Source organism: Equus caballus, chromosome 27 (genome assembly GCF_041296265.1).
Source record: "Equus caballus isolate H_3958 breed thoroughbred chromosome 27, TB-T2T, whole genome shotgun sequence".
Classification (NCBI taxonomy): domain Eukaryota; kingdom Metazoa; phylum Chordata; class Mammalia; order Perissodactyla; family Equidae; genus Equus; species Equus caballus.
The window spans coordinates 54,643,592-54,661,442 of record NC_091710.1 but is presented as its reverse complement, the minus strand read 5'-3'; the positions used below and the strand labels follow the sequence as shown (position 1 = coordinate 54,661,442).

The following is a 17,851-nucleotide window of genomic DNA, read 5'->3' as shown; positions in this document are numbered from 1 at the left end:
TTTAATTCAATTCTTATCACAATCCCAGAAAGGTCTTTATACATATATACAAGATTATTCTAAAATTTATATGGACTGGCACAGGCCCTAGAATAGGTAAAAATATTAAATAGCTAAAAATGACAGACTCCTTAGACTGGACACCAAAAGCACAAGTTATGAAAGAAAAGTTCATAAATTGGATCTCATCTAAAGTAAAAACTTTTGCTCTGTGAAGACCCAAATGAAGAGGGTAAAGAGACAAGTAAGAAAAGATATTCGCAAACCACATATACTACAAAGGACTATTATCTAGAATATACAGGGAACTCTCAAAAGTTAATGGTAAAAAATTCCAAACAATCCAATCAGAAAATGGGAAAAACACATATGGACATTTTACCAAAGAGGATGTACAGATGGCAAACAAGCACATAAAAAGATGTTTACATCATTAGCCATCAGGAAAAGGCAAATTAAAACCACAAACATATATCACTACAAACCTATTAGGGCAGGAAAAACAAAAGTGACAACACCAAATGCTGATGAAGATGTGAGAAACTGGATGGCTTATGCCCTGCTGGTGGGAATGTGAAATAACAGCCACTCTGGAAAACAGTTCAGCAGTTTCTTGCAAAATTAAACATGCAACTAACATACAACCCAGTGATCACCCTCCTGGGGATCTGTCCAAGAGAAATGACAACTCATGTTCACACTAAATTATGTATACAAATGACCAGAGCAGCTTTATTCATAATAGTCAAAACTGGAAGCAATGTAGATGCCCTGCAGTGTGCAGATGTGAAAGGACGTGTGAAGGAAATTCATGCCATGGAATACCAGTCAGCCATAAAAAGGAATGAACTATTGAAGCACACAATATCCATGGAATTTTGCTGAGTGAGAAAAGGCAATCATAAAAAGTTACACAGTGTATGATTCTATGCATGTAACATCGTTATAATGACAGAATTTTCCAGATGCAATACAGAGAGTGGTTGTCAGGGTCAAGGATGCAACAGGAGAGAGGGAGATGGAGGGATGATAAAGGGCAACATGAGTGAACTCTGTATTATTAGAATGCTCTGTGGTATGACTGTGGTGGTGGATACAATTACTTAAAAAGACATTAAAATTGTATAGAACTTGATATGCAAACACGAATACAAGTAAAACTGGGGAGATCTGAATAAGATTGGTGAATCATACGAATGTCAATATCCTGGTTGTGATGTTTTATTATAGATTCGCAAAATGTTAGCATTGGGGAAACTGGCTGAAGAAACAGGGGTGGCTTTGTATTAACACTTGGGGTTCAAATAGCAGTTAGGCAGCCTGCGTCAGAGCTCTTCTTGTCTTCATCTAGTCAATGGAAACAATACTCTTGTCACAAGACTCAAGAGATAATGCAGGTACAGATTCAGGAAATGACAGTTCAAGCTCCTTTTTCCTTCTTCCTTTCTGGTATATTCCATTTCCAAAGACCAGTCTGAACACTGCAGAATTCAGCATGTTGTATTATATTAAGGCAGAAATAATAACTACAGCAATATAATAACATCTTCTCTTTGCACTGTCTTTTTACCCTTTTTAAAACAATTTTTCATTAACCATTCCATTTTATACTTACAACAATCCTTTGAGGTTGCAAAACATAAGATAGGCAGCCAGGCTGGTTGCACTGTAAATGCATGCCCTTTGTTGTTTTAAATGCACTTGTTCCCCCAAAAGAGAATAGCTTCAGCTTTGAGGTTAATTTCGTGTCAAAAACACACAATACAAACGTTAAATGCTTTTGACTGATGAATCATGGCAAAGAGATCCTCAGTTCTTCAGGTTAACAGTGTATAAAGGAAGGCATGTATTTGTTGGCTCCTTGGAGAAAACAGCCACAGTGAGTCAGTACTGGTCATATAATTGGCAGAACAGTTGGAAAATGACTCAGTTTGTCTAGACCCCAAATTAGCTGGAACTAACCCCATCCCACCTCCCGCAGGTGCTGCGATTGGGCTGTTTCCCTTTGAACCTATGGCTTCTTCTCCTCCGTAGTAAGGTTGCCCCCAAAGACAGCTTCCCATGGACCCCCAAGGTCCTGGGTCAGCTTGTTTTCCCAGAGACCCCTGAAACAGCTGGTACCCCAAATCTAAAATGGCAGCATCCAGCAGTCTGGCTATTTCCGCCTGGATGGGGTTATTCGGACAGCGTATCTAGATGCCGTAGGGTGTCCGGAGAGGGGTCTGCCCAGGCCAAGACTCTCCAGGGGTGACAATGAAGGTTGGGCAGCCTCTGCCTTCGCCACTTGCTGACCACCCCCTAAAACCTATTGTTGCCCCCCTGCGAGTCCCACTGCAATGTCTGAATTTCAATAAATATTTCTGGAAAGAATCAAGCAAGAAAGCTTCCAGATACAGAGTGGGAGAAAGGGAAGTTAACAAGGGATAAAGTTTAAGGCAAGAACACAGCGATGGCATTTGAGTCTGATCTGTATTATCAGATGTGTTCATGCTCCCAGGCAATGCCATTATGGGGATAACATGAAGAAAAACAGTTGCGATCATGCGATTCCACAGTTCTAAGAACCTAAAGAGGGTACTTGATTTCTAATCGTGAAAAATGGGTTTTTATCTAGAGAGCATTTAAGCAGCTATCTTTATGTACTTATTCCTAACATAAACTGCTTGAGCTTTTCTGCAAAGCACTGAGCTATATAGTGATTGACTCCTCTGATAATATCAATGATATAAAGCACGGAAACATCAGTTTTTAGCGTTTTCTTTTTTATGGCTGTTCCACAGTCTTTTAATAAAAAGAGAATGATGCCCTTTAGCTCAGGACCTTCAGACAACAGCAGGGGGAGGCGGCCATAGTGATATAATGTCCGGGGCAGCTTCTAGAAGCAAGAAGCAGTTTAAAGAATAATGGTTCAACCAGCCATAGAATAACTAGTACCCTTATCAGTTAATCCACAAACCTAGTCAGGCAGAGGCAATACTACTAGCTCACAGATGGTCCCGATGTTGGCTATTCATCCCCTTAGAGGGATGGACATCGAAAACCTGTAACATGTGCCCGCAATCTCCAGGACATCCTGAACTTAATGCAATCTTCCCATCACCAATTTTTAATAAGGGCAGAGGCCAGAGGGAAGCCATGAGGAATGAGATCTCCAGATGCAGTTCTGCTGCAAATTAAATTTGAGAAAATTATTAATATATATTCTTGGAAGGATCTCAATAGAGATTTGTTAAGTAAGTCATTTGTCTGTCATTCTATAAAAGTAACCTGAGTAAATTCATCCATCTCTTGGGAGGATTAGACAATTAAAGAGTCCCCTAACATTCAGGTGTTCTCTTTATGTATCAAGAAAGTTAAGCAAATAAAAGCCATTAATGGGAATTAGAAGTTTTAAAACCGTATTTAGGATGAGATAGGTTAAGCTGTTTAACTTTCTAAATTTCCCCTGAATATCGAGATCTGACTAGAATTCCAAAAGGGAATTCTAGCCCTCCCTAAAACAGAACCTACAAAATACTGAGCTTTAGGTAGTAAATACCATACAGAAGTTTCTTAACTCAAATTGTATTTGAAATATGTCTCATGAGATTCAACGATTCTATACACTGTCCTCTATTTAACTATCCCAGCCTATGTGTCATTGCTCCAATTAGATGTTAAACTCCACGCTGACAGTCATGTCTGAGATACAAGTAGTCAAAAGTATTTGTGATGTATTTTCTAAAATTACCTGTGTATTCACAGATACCAACTGTGATTCTCAGTTTTCTTTCTTTTTTTTTTCCTGTAATTTTGTAAACTAAGGAAATGGCGTATCTCTTCTCTGCTGCAGCTGATTAAATGCCCAAGTGATCCTCGTTACATTATGTTTCCCAAAGGGCATCTCAGTTTGATTCAGTTGGCTATTTAGCTTTTCATTTATAGATCTGAGCCAGCGAGAGGAAGTTATAATAACACTATGTCAACATAATACATAGTTTGCTATTGCTCTCTTAACAATAAATAGCATTAAAAAAATGGGTGTATGACTTCAGATCTTTAATAGTGACCTAAGGGACTTTATATGGCACTACTTTGCCACATTTATATTTTGTATTTATTTGAAAATTTCTCTCATTTGTTTTCGTGACATCCTTTCTTAAATTAGACATTATGGTAATAATAAAGCTATTTTGCGTGGGGCTTGCATTTCTTAGCTCTCCAGTGTGTTCATGTGCATTATTTCATTTTTCTCCTTACCACAGGCAGGAAAAGTTTATTATATATATTTTATAGTCATGAAAACAGAGGTACAGAGAGGTAAAGTGACATCCCTCAGGGCCACAGAGATAGTTAATAGCAAAACTAGAGCTAGAAACTCCATCCTTGGCTTCCTGGCCCCATATCTATCCAATTTATCATGACATATACTGCTCCAGACGAATGCCAGGCTGAAAGCATGCAATCAACATGGAAGCTTGCAAACAATGCAGATGTCCTGGCCCCACCCTGTAGCAATCTGTACTTTTAGACATAAAAGTAACTTTTGCCTAGTAAATTGTCAAAAAAGAATATCTATTTGGAGATGGTGTGAGAAACCAGGGACTTGCATACACCGTGGTGGAAGAGTAAATTGATGTAAACTGTAGGGGGGGTGGATCAATGGAAAAGGATAACCATGTAAATGGAGATAGCCATTGCCCCGGAAAGCCCTCTACTGGAAATTTTCCTGAAGGCACATAAAACAAGTGTGACAATGTATTTGTGCAGAGTTTTTTTACTGCAAACCTGCTTAGAAATGCCCAAGAATGGGGTGGGCAGGGAAACAAAAGACTACCAGTGAGAATCCGTTAAAAACATGGCACATCCATAGGTAATGGTAAGGAATACAGATGGTGGAGCAGAATCACTGGGCTTGAGTACCTGCTCCAACGCATATTAGGTTTGTGAATTGGGGTAAATCCTTTAGTCTTACCCAAGCCTCAGTTTCATCATTTATCAGATGAGGATACTGTTAACCTCTAATTCACAGGATTAAAGTGAGGACCAAATAAGATAAAATGACTCAGGCATTTAGCACAATGTATCGAATATAAGAGATACTCAATAAATATTAGCTATGAAGTTACCAGTGCTATTATTATAATTGTTATCATAAGTCATGGGTCAGTAACATGATCTTAGTTACTATTATTGATAGTAGTAATGGACCAAAAAAATGATGAGATAGAGGTATGTCCTGTCAGGGAAAGACATCCAGGATATAATAAATGAAAAGAATATGTTCCCAATGTGATGAGAGTACAGGTGCTTTAGTTTTTAAAGGCAGAGATAGCATGTTCAGCTACAGCACTTTTTAAAATGTGAACTGCCTTATAAGTAACTGCTAAATAAGAGAATGAGTGAGTGAGTACAATAGCCGGTACTGGTTTTTTTTTTCCCTAGTAGAAAAATAAGTTGAAGTTATCAGAGGCAAGCTTTCTCACAAATAAAGAGCAAACCTCAGCAATGTACAAGTAGACTAAGCAAAAAGCAAAGATCCTGCAGAATGACTTCCACTAATGAAAGAAGTTTCTAGCTTAGTAATTTCAGCAGCCACTGCACAAAGCTCTCTGTGCAAGGTGCAAAAGCAGATGAAGATGCTACAAAGATGGTTCCCTCTGAGCTGAAGGCCCTGATGAGTGAGGATACCCCTGGATTGTAGTTTTAGTTTTGATAGAACAGGTCTCATAGAAAGCGACAACACTGTCCTCTGGGCCCTGCATCTGGAAGTAGTTGAAACCGTCAGGGTGAAGCCCTGCAGAGCAGATTGTAACTCTGGGGGCAAGGCCAGTGCAGGGGTTCCTACGCTCACGTTTATGGCAAGGCTGTCACTGTGTGCCAGGACAGAGATCCACAGACACACAGTGAGTTACCCCAACACTGTTTTCCCCTATCTCTGTTACTTTTGATATGCAGTTTTATAGAATGCAAGGGCTTTGGGGAGACATATGGCATTCTTCTAGAAAATAATCATTTTTCCAAAAACACTGATAATGTTACACCACAGAGAAGTAGAAAGAGAGGAGCTGAGAGGGAGGAGTGGGTTGAGAAACTCATAGTTTTACTTTCTACTCATCTATATATTCTTTTTTCCATAATTTTTAATGATTTGGAAAAAATGATACAGACAAAATGCAATCGTGAATTAGTTCTCATGTGAAATTAGATTTGGAAGCTACTAATGAGGTGTATATGGCATTTATTAAACACGTGAGTCAGAACAGGAAGTGTGCACCTGAATCTCAAGGATATGTCAATGTGCCTGCATATAAGTGCACGTGGGAGGAAAGAAGAGAAGGGGAATTATGTACTTACACATACAAGACTGTTCTGGTATCCCCCACTTTCCCAGCATCACCCACTGTCAGGGTGTCATAGCCTCGTTCCAATTCAAACTCCTCAAAGGCAAGCTTGATGACCTGAATCAAAGGCAAAAGATAATGATTTAGCATCACAGGAAATTTAAATATTGCAAATATTCAGTTGTAGTATTAATTTTTGCTCCTCAATTCCATTGTATTTCACACGATTTCAAGCTGCTTTTTAAGTAACTATATGGATAACTATATACATTTTAGAGCCCTCAATTATAGAATTTTATGGAATTCAAAATTGCTATTACTACAAAGATATTTATTATCAGCTCTGACAATGAAATGACACTTTAATTCAAATATCTATCAAACACTTAACATTTATAGTGTTTGGAATGACTGAAAGATAACTCGGTATAAGCAAAAGAAATGTTGATTGAAGTTAATGAGATATATTTTGAGGACACCCAGAACACCCTGAAATAAACATTTAAAAGTTATGTATGTAGATTTCATCTAATTATCCATATCAACATACAGAAAAAGACCTTTTGAGGCTAGAAAGTTGTCCTCTACATTTAACTTTGCAAAGCTTTGAAGTTTTTTGTTTTTGTTTTGATAAATAACGCTTTTTCCAGGGGCCAGCCCGGTGGCGCAGCAGTTAAGTTCGCATGTTCCGCTTCTCGGCAGCCCAGGGATTGCCACTTCGGATCCCAGGTGCGGACATGGCACTGCTTGGCACGCCATGCTGTGGTAGGCGTCCCACATATAAAGTAGAGGAAGATGGGCATGGATGTTAGCTCAGGGCCAGTCTTCCTCAGCAAAAAGAGGAGGACTGGCAGTAGTTAGCTCAGGGCTAATCTTCCTCAAAAAAAAAAAAAATAAATAACACTTTTTCCTGATGAGCCACACCATGACATCTAGGCAAGATCGGTTTACATGTGACACACCAATACGCTACGATTCTATGAACTTATTTCTGTAGAGCACAGGAACCTCTTCTCCTGAGAGAAGAAATGCTTCCTTTGGTGACTAATATCATGATTGGGGAGAAGAGAGTCAAAGAGGTATTGAAGTTAGGCTAGAACCCTGGGTGACAAGGACAACAAGGAGAGATAAATGGATGACAGATAGATGACAGATATAGGCGATAGATAGATGAAAGAGATAGAAATAAATGATAGATAATAGTACATAAAAGATAGATATGATAGATAGATGAAGAGATAGACATGATAGATGAAAGAGACAGATAATAGGAAGAGATGATAGATGAAAGTGATATAGATAGAGATGATAGAATGGCAGATGAAAGAGATCGATAAAATGACAGAGAGAGAGAGAGGGAGAGAGGACAGGAAGAACAGCCACGATAATGTTGGAAATACATTCTAATGGGATCTATTTCAGAGTAGATCTGAAACTTTGGAATCTTGTAAAAAAAGTATCAAATGTCTGTTAAACTTGAAAGAAAGTAGTAAGTGGTACTGGGGGAAGGCAGGCTTCTGCCTGACATCCAATTTGTTGTGCAGAGTTCATCAAAGAAAAGCAGGCTCTAAACAGGTGCTCTTCCAAGCAATGCTAAGATAGAATAGATTAATTTTGTTATTTGAAATTCTTACTAAAATTAGTGATATAGCCATTATAATTTATTTAAAAAATCTACTCTTTCAAATTGCAGTGTTTGTATGAATACATTATTTTAGCAATCTGATTTGAAACAGGTGTAGAAGTTGATAGCTGTCACAAACCCATATAAACATTGCATACGAAACCTAAAGCCTGAGGATGGTTTCTTTCAATTTTTGGCTTTCTCATGGGTCGATTTATAAGTGACCGTGGTCCAACAAGAAGAGAATGAAAGAAGTAAAGCTTCCTCATTGAGACCGGGGAGTTCCTATCACCTTTTTGACACATTTACTCAGTCCTGACTTGTGGAACAGCCTGCAGCGAAGCAATGATAATCCATTAAGGTCTGAGGGTCATGGTTGACCGACTTGTAATGAGTCACAGATAGGGGGTCCCGCTACATAAATGTGCTTTCATTTGGGGTGTAAAAATAGCCATTTTGTAATTCTTTCAAGCCAAGGAAAAGGCTGTTAGGTCTTCTTCCGCGTTTAGCCTGGACAATCAGCAGAGGCTGTTGTCAAAGGACAGTCCTTTCCCGTGCTATCAATGCTCCATAGAAAGAGAAACGTAGCCTCAGTCTTGTGCAAATTCAGCACAGTCAGAGATTAACAACAATAACTAATAACAAAATATAATAACTATGACAATATATTGTAATGAAAATTACCATAGATCTTAATAACCTCAGCGTAGGATTTTTTCTTTTTCCTTATGAAGTCTAGAACTTTCACCTTTTCACTTAAAGGAAGCATTTTACGGCGTCTCTTTGGCATATCCGAATTGCCAGCATCCCTACTCTTGCACTTTGGAGCCATTATTAAGTAAAATAAAGATGACGAGAACACAAGCACTGTGATGTCACGACAGTCGGTCTGATAACCCAGTTGGCTACTAGGTGACTAAGGGGTGGGTAGTATTTATAGCGAGAATCTGCTGGACAAAGAGATAATTGATGTCTTGGGTGGGACGGAGCATATTGGCTCAAGATTTCATCATGCTGCTCAAAATGGTGCACAATTTAAAACTTGTGAATTGTTTATGTCTAGAATTTTCCACTTAATATTTTGGATCACAGGTAACTGAAGTTGCAAAAAGCAAAACCACAGACAAGGAAGGGACTATTGCATTTGCAGTACAACAACAAAGACTCACCAGCTCACCAGGGACAGTAAGAAAACGCAAAGCAGTGATGGAAGAACATTAAAAATGGTTTACTGTCTAAACTGAGAGAATAAACCAGTGAGATCTCCAAAAGAATTTCATTACTCCCTGAAATGAAACAACCAAGGAATCAAGACATTTTTTAGAAAAATATTGAAACATATTCTCAAATGGATGAAAGAGGATAGGAATTTATTAAAAATGAGAGGCTGGGAATTTAAGAGTCACAACTTAATAACTGCTATAGAATAAACCAGCGCATTATTAGATGTGTTAAACAGCCAAATTAACATTTACAGAACAGTGAAACCTACCAACTGAGGATATGGGGTAAGTTAGCTGGAACTTTGAAGGACTAAAAGATGAAAGGATTACAAGAGAAAATTATAGATCTATGGATAAAAGCAGAAGACATTGAAGTTTGTCAAGAAATAACTGGAACAAAGGGTGCACAATCAATAATTAGAAAAATAAGGGAAGGCACATTTCTTAACAGCTGATTAAAGTGTTGAGAATGGAGCTTAGAAGTGGTTCATTATGGCCCCACTTAAACAAAACAAAGCCATAAAAGAAAAACAGGACCACCCATCTCATAGAACTGTTTGAGAAAACTGAAGGAATTCCATTCACAAACCTAGAAGAATTTGAAAAAATGCAAATCAAAGTTAATTTTGTTTTTTTTCTGACATAATAAAACCCTAGAGATGATTGATCCACAAGATTATGAGTCCCAGATAAAAAGAAAAATGATGTTCCTTTAAGCATGTTTATTCAGTGAAGAGGTTATTTTATGTGAGAAGGAATGGAAAATCTTTTACAGATTTTTAAACGTCTCAGCTGGTTTAGTAACACACTCCTTATCTCCACGTTGGCTGAAAGACCCTTCAAACCACAGGATTAATTTTAGAGTTACCTACTGAGTATCTTGCTTAAATATAAAGAGAATGATGTAAAGGAAGTTATATAAACTAGAAAGGGTTGAGTTGATAAAACAAAAATATGTATATGATTTCTACATATTAAATAATAGAGTTAAACAAATGAAGAATGAGGCAACCAATTTTCCCCTGGGGTTGAGCCCTGGAGCCCAGACGTGGTCTCACAAGGAAGTGGCTTGTCCCAGAGCCTGTGAGACGTAGGGAAGCTGACACACGAAGTGGCAAGGAGGCAGCTGGGACTCAACTAACCCAGCCACCCAAGACCATGACAAGCTGCCAGGGAGATGTTCCCATCTGAACACCTGTAGGCCAGATTCTAGTGTTATATCTTATCTATCACAGATGCTAGCAAAGCATGCTGTGGCAAGGCCATTTAAATGCCTCCCAATCCTACTGCCACCCATCCCCAGTCTTCTGAAGGCAAATGGAAGCTTAGAGAGCCTGGTTCCTAGATCCTGCATCCTAGACCTGTATACTGCAGGTGGAGGGGTCTAAACCTGTGTAGAGAGGAGAAGGTGAAGAATAGGAAAATACTGACACCCTTACCACTGCTTGTTGTTTGGGAGAGGGGCATTAAGTGACCTATAGTCCTGCTTCAGATCAAGAACGACAAAGCAGCGGTGACACAGATATTTTATGTTTCATTCATTCACTCATCTTTCACCCATCTTCAATGGTGTTTATAAATATCTCCCTTTCTAACGGGAAATCTCTACAAATATCCAGATCTTCATCAAGAAAAAAATTGGACCACGCAGAAATAGCCAATGATGGATATTAACTTATGCTTCAAACTATGCGTTGTAAGAGTAATATATTGTTTGGCTCCAAATTTGTGCCTTAGTGGAAAAGAAGATAGGATTTACCCCTCCTTTATGTCTTTTATGTGTAATTTTTCACTTTTAAATTCCAGTACTGTACATAATTCACCTCTAACTAGAAAGTTCTTTGCTGCGCCCCAGGCATGGCTGGCTCTCTCAACTGGGTACCAATTTCAGTACCCTTTTTTCAGGGAGTCTTCTTTGACCTCCCTGTGAGCATCACCCCAACTCTATCCACTGACATGTTTATTACCTACTTTTATTTTCCTCCCAACTCTCTTAAGATCTTCTGAGATTTTCCTATCTAGCTAGCTCTCTGTCTCTCTAGTTCTAGCTGTCGTCTATGATTCATCTATCTATCTATCTATTTATCAATCTATCTTCATCATCATCTATCTATGTTTCATCTGTCTGCCCATTTTCTTTCCCATTATAATGTAAAATCTATGAAAACAGAAGTAATTTTATTTTTCTTTTTTCACTACTAAGTGCAGCTCAGTAGGTGGCAGGTATTAAATTAAATTATGTATATATATATATATAATAGACAGTTTTACCGTAGACTCTCTTACATCGGTCAAAAGTTGATGTCCTTACATTAACGTAACCAAAACAGCACTACAGTTCTGCAAAGTGAAGCTGATGCATTCATAATAAGGGATAAAAATCACACTCAGAAATATCCTGTAACACTTCTGTATCCTAGGGGATTTTAGAAGTGTTTTCTTTTTTTTGCATTTATGGAATGATCCTTCATTAAGGGTCAGAGTGGATTATTTTATGGGCACACTTACCCTCACCTACTCTGTATCTAAGAAGAACTGTGAAACAGCAAACTATTCATTCAGAAACTAGTTTTTCATTCATCAAACTCACAAGACTTCACAGTAGTTTGACTTCTCAGTTTTACTAAAAAAAGTACAAAAGAATAGTTCTTGTGATGCCACTGTTTTAAATTAGTAGAATTAAAGACTCCTTTTAGTGTTGATCGCAAAGGATTCCTTCCGGCATTATATTCTATGGCAAAACTTGGGTAATAATATGTAACAGTTACCAAATGCACAGAGTAAGTATATTTCAAATCTACTCGAACACCCTGGGTCTATACATATTTATTTGAAAAAATATTTTGAATAATGTTTACCTGTTTGACTGATAGCTAGCACAGTGTCCTATAAAAAAGGGCACTGATTGACAACTACAAATTTTATTTCTGTAGTAATATACAAATGGTAATTTTATTGGGATTCTGCAAAAAAATGTATTCTAGGTATCACAAGCGATGTGTAGAGAGGCATGACAGCACACTGCTTGTCAGCGGGGGCTCTGGGCCTCGTCTGGCTTTGGATTCTGGCTTTGCCATTTACTAGCTGTATGATCTGTGTAAGCATACTCAATTCCCTTCCGCATTTGCATGATAGGCAGGATAATACGAGTTACCTCACAGGATTATTGTAAGGAATAAAGGAATCAATATGCATAAAACATCTAAAATAGTGCACCACACTTACCAAACATTCCATGAATGCCAGTTATTCTTCTAATTCAAACATGAGCCTTGGATCGGGCTGTGTGACAGTCTAGGAATTGTTCACTCTCTTTACCACACACCTTAACAGTCCAGTAGGTTGTTGCCTTTAAACATATTTGAACACATCACTCTTTTCTTGAAAATCTGCACGATCTCACTATTGTCTGCATATTTGAAATTCTCTTATAGCATATTTCTCAAGATGTAGCCTGTAGACCTCTTGCCTCAGTATCTTCTGAGTGTCATTATTAAAAATACAGATCCTTAGACATTGTCAAGAGCCTACCATACCAGAATTTCTGGAGGATGCCCAGAAAAGGTGCATTTAATGTGCTCCCTTGGCGATTCTTTTGCATAATGGGGAAAACTGCCTTAAACTGATGTGTAAAACCTCTCCCATCTGGCACTGGGTTAGCTCTGGATTGCCCACGCAGGGTGTGCACTTCACAGCCTTGGGCCCCAGGGCTCTGACTGCCACCTTGGTTATAGAGCCCCCATCACATAGGCATCTGCTCCAAAACAATTGTGCCACGTGAAAACAAAATTAATCAGTGTCAGGGCTGGAAACTTGTAGTTGTGCTGTCTATGTGACTTAAAACTCTGCAAAATTGGACATTGAGAGTGACTTTCAAAGCCTACACGGTTGGGCCTTTTCTGGATACGTACTCAGCAGACATCAGATATTTAAAGACAAAAGAAAAAAGAAAGTCAGCGCTGGTTGATCACATCAAGAAGGAAGAGTTTAACCGCACTGCCAGGCCCTAAAACACATGATGAGTCAGAAAAGTCATCATTGTGACCCCAGAGTGAGAAACCTAAAAGGCCAAGAAATAATAATAACAACAACAACCACAACGATGGTTCCCCCAGTGTCTGCTGTTGGTCCCGTCCTGTGCTACTTCTTTCACATTGCTGCTCTACGTGCATGACAATAGAATCTAAAGCAGGAGGATTTGAGCTTTACACATGACAATATGACACCTCAGAGGCCAGGAGGCCTGGGACAGGAAGAAATGGAGAGCAGAGAGGGAGGATGAGGATGGAGAGAGGGAAAGGGAGAAAAGAAAAGGAGGAAGGGAGAAAGGGATGAAGGTAAGAAGGAGGAGGGAAGAAGGTAAAGCTTCCTGGGAACACTGTGTGTTGCGTAGTGACTCCACGTGAACTCGGGCCTTGAAAATAACGTCTGCATCAGTGTTGCTGGCATGAAGAGAGCATGCAGGGCTGTCCCACGTGAACCCATCACCCCAGGGTGATCCACTCAGTGCCATCCAACCAAGGTGTCCCGCCGTGGTGGTGATGGCGCACATGCAGGCCCTGGGATAGGTGTGCGTTGATGTTAACACACATGGAGCTGGTGTACCACGTTAGCTGCACTCCACAACAGCGCGTTCCTTTCTATCTAGCTATACAGACCTTCATGCTTATCACTCCCTGCATTATTTTGCATCTGTTTTCTTTCATCCTAACATAACCCTACATCTATTTTCTACCTGTTGAAGCATCAAAGTATCTGGCAATCTTGAAGATTTTATACAGCAAAACAAGCAGAACCATGTTAATCTACGCTTAGAAAAACACACATGTGCAGTAAGATCCTGGAACAAACAACCCCCAAATCAGTGACACTTTGAGGGTAAGAGGAGGGGGCCATGGCTGTAAAGGAGCATACAAGGAAATTCAATTGTATTGATAATGTTTGGCAGTGTTTTACTTATTTTTATACGTGGGAGTTTGTTTATTATTCTTTATGACTTCCTAGTGTCTTAAACATTTTATGACAAATATAAAACTAAAATAAATATAAAAGAGTAATGAAATGATTTGATGCCAATTTGAATGTAAATTTTGGTATCCCCATTGCCTAAGTGTGTTGACATTTTCACTTAACCAATTTAGATTATTTTGCTCGACTATAATATAGGGTTAATAACAAACACTTTCATCTTAGGATGTTGTACTGATTGAACAAAAACATGATATATATCAAAGGGCTGACATCCAGCTTGGCATATGATGAGAGTTTCACAATTGACAATTACTATTATTATCATGAAAAATCACAGAAATTAAATAAACAGAATTTACACAGTTGGAAAATGATGATTGAAGTTATTTAGAGGCAAACTCAATCATGAAGCATCACGAAAATCATTTGAAAAATCTTGGAAAAAGTTGAAACCTGTCCAATCTATTTAATTTAATTAATTTATTTATTTTTGTTATTCTTTTTAAGTTGCAGTAACATTGGATTATGACAATATATAGCTGTCAGATGGACATCATAATATATTTCGAATTCTCTTTGGATTATATCATGTTCACCACCCAAAAACTAATTGTAGTCCATCCCCTCACATGTGAGCCTCATCATCCCTTTTGCCCTCCCGCCTTCCCCTATGGTAACCATCAATCCAATCTCCATTGCTATGTGTGTGTTTGTTGTTGTTTTTATCTTCTACTTATGAGTGAGATCATCAGTATTTGACTTTCTCCCTCTGACTTATTTCACTCAGCATAATACCCTCAAGGACCATCAATGTTGTCACAAATGGCCGGATTTCATCATTTCTTATGGCTGAGTAGTAGTCCATCGTGTATAAATACCACATCTTCTTTATCCATTCGTCCCTTGATGGGCACCTAGGTTACTTCCAAGTCTTGCCTATTGTGTATAATGCCGCAGTGAACACAGCGGTTCAGGTATTTTTATGCCTTTGTGTTTTCAAGTTCTTTGGATAAATATCCAGCAGTGGGGCAATCTATTTTGTTTTGAAAGTAAAATGGAAATTTATTTCCTTATCATTTCATTACTATGAACTTTTAAAAAAAGTAATATTAAAGTTAAAACTAAGCATAAAGAAATCAGATCAATGAAATGTGACAAAAATATTGTGTGATGTTTGAGAAAAATTTTACATTTATTAATTTGTTCATTCACTTATTCAGTAGGCTTTGTTGTATTTCCAGCTTAGCTATCATGGAAAATTTTCTGCAAGTTTTATGATGTTATAAGTATTTTCCATCAATATTAAAAACACATGAAATTAATATTTTCTCTAGGCCAAAAAGAGACTACTCCTCTGTAACTCCCACAGACTGTTTTCCCACCAATACTTTTCCCAGTATGGAAAGTAGACACATCGATTGTTACTCTCCTACTTTGTGAATTCACAATATATCAGACCAGTTATAACCATTAGAGAAGAACATTCCACAGACACTTGTTCAAGAAAAAAATAAAGATTTCTCAGAACTCAAAATGTTCTTATCAGTCATACTTATGAGCTCAGACTGGAGAGAGAATGTCTGGGCACAAATCCCAGCTCTGTCTCTCACTAGCTACTCACTGTAGGGCGAGGTGTTACTCCACCTCTCCTGCCTCACTTGCCCCCTCTTTAATAGGGATAAAAATCATTCCTGTCTAATCACACTTCATGAGAAGTTAATGTATGTGTTTGGTAAATAAACTAATCTCAAAAGCATCTACATCAAGAAAAAGTGGTTTTCAAGGAAATCCAGACAATGAGGTGACACATATAATCAGGGCTCGTTAATGGAAAAAAGATTAAGACCCGTTTGGTGACTGCAAATTATTTTTTAAGCCTTTCCCCCACCTAGAGGTAAAGTGAAGCTCTTTACAATCTACGATTAACTTTTGTTAGCCAAGTCAATATTATCATAAGAGTAATCCATTGCTATGGAACACAATTCAAGACAATTTCCTCAGAAAAATGTTGAGGTGGTGCTGGCCTCCCTAAGCGTGTGGTCTTGGGCATGTAATTGAACTATTTTCCATCTCACTTTCTTTATCCTTAAAATGAATGGACTGGACTATTCTACTGAGATTGTCTCTAATTTTCATCCAGTCCTAATTTTCGGTAATTCTGTGTGTATGTTAGAAGCCGTAGCTGGTGGGTATTACCTATCTAAAGCGGAGATGTATTAGAAGCTGGGAGCTTGCTGCAGAAAATAACGGATGCTTAATTGTCTTCAGGTGAGGAGCTACTCGTTTCCAAGAAGTAACAGGATAGCCAGGGTGAGCTTATTGGTCTCTAAACTGAAGGGTCTGCCTGCCGCCTCACTTCCTGGAGGGACAAAGGTGTGTCAGCCCACCGGTCAGCTGTGAGGTTACCTGGTCAGAAGAGCAATTAGCAGTTCAGATTCGATTCCATGGCAATGATAACTGGGAGCTGGATGTCCCATGAAGTGACAAGGGTAAATCTTAACCTGGGTGGCATTACACTCTCCGACATGCAAACTCTTCCTTTATAAGTATGTGAAAAGGAATTACCAGTCATCTTTCTAATTAATGTATACGTTATATATCCATTTTCTCCCTCTTCATGGTTTATTTACTGTTTTATTATTTATTTATTTATTTGAGGAAGATTAGGCCTGAGCTAACATCTGCTGCCAATTCTCCTCTTTTTTGCTGAAGAAGACTGGCCCTGAGCTAACATCCATGCCCATCTCCCCCTACTTTATATGTGGGACACCTGCCTCAGCATGGCTTGACAAGCACTGCGTAGGTCCACACCCAGGATCTGAACTGGCAAACCCCGGGCCCCTGGAGTGGAACATGAGAACTTAACTGTTGCACCACTGGGCCGGCCCTACATTGCCTAAATACTGGTAAGAATTTAACAAATGAATTAATTAGGAGAGAGCAAATTTTCCCACCTGAAAGAAAAGACTAGCTGATAGGGAATGAATATCCCTGTATTTGCTTTTCTAAAGACTGGGGTAAGTGGTGTGTGCTCTACCTGTGTGGGTGGATATGAAGGAATTCAAAAAGAACAGAGGTGGCTTCTTGCCTTCTCTTCTCTCCTTCCTCTGCCTGCAGCCCTGGTCCTTACTCACTACTGCTTTTTCCCCTCTCCCATTCCCCACTCACAGAAAAGAGAAACATATTTGGAGATAGGTAGAGAACAGAATAGTAAAAAGGAAACTCATCTTTGAAGTCAGACTAACTTTTTGAAACCAGACTCTATTACTTTTTTGGGATGGGGTAAGTTACTTAACCCAGTGCCCGAACCATAAAAGTAGTATCTCAGAGAGTTTTTTAAAACATTAAATGAAGTGATATTTGTCAGGTGCTTAGCACTTACCCGACGCAAAATAATGTCTTAGGAAAGCCAGTTACCCTTCAGGCAGAAGAATAACACAGGATGAAAGACGTCATATTTTAGATTGCCCAAGAGGCGGGATTGCCTAGGACAGGATAACACGTTCTATAACCAGCATGGCAGCGGTTTGGGGATGTTCTACAAACTTTCCTCCAAGAGAGAAAAAGGGACCGACTTACAAATCGCTGTGCAAGCGACAAAACCAGGACTTAACTAGGGATTTCTTGACTCAGAAAATAGTCTTCTTACAATAAAAAATTCTACATTCTGAATAGGAAAACAAGTGCAGATTAAATTAAAGCTGGAGGAT

The 17,851-nt window shown here is 38.7% G+C and overlaps 1 protein-coding gene across 2 annotated transcripts in view; it reads right to left on the bottom strand.

Annotated features, from left to right (window-relative positions):
- CSMD1 (CUB and Sushi multiple domains 1) overlaps positions 1-17,851 on the bottom strand; it is a 1,833,881-nt gene that overhangs the window by 461,014 nt on the left and 1,355,016 nt on the right. For both annotated transcript variants that reach the window (XM_023630572.2, XM_023630573.2), the window contains exon 11: positions 6,337-6,440. In XM_023630572.2, coding sequence (XP_023486340.1) covers positions 6,337-6,440 — 104 coding nt within the window. The remainder of the gene's footprint in view (positions 1-6,336; positions 6,441-17,851) is intronic.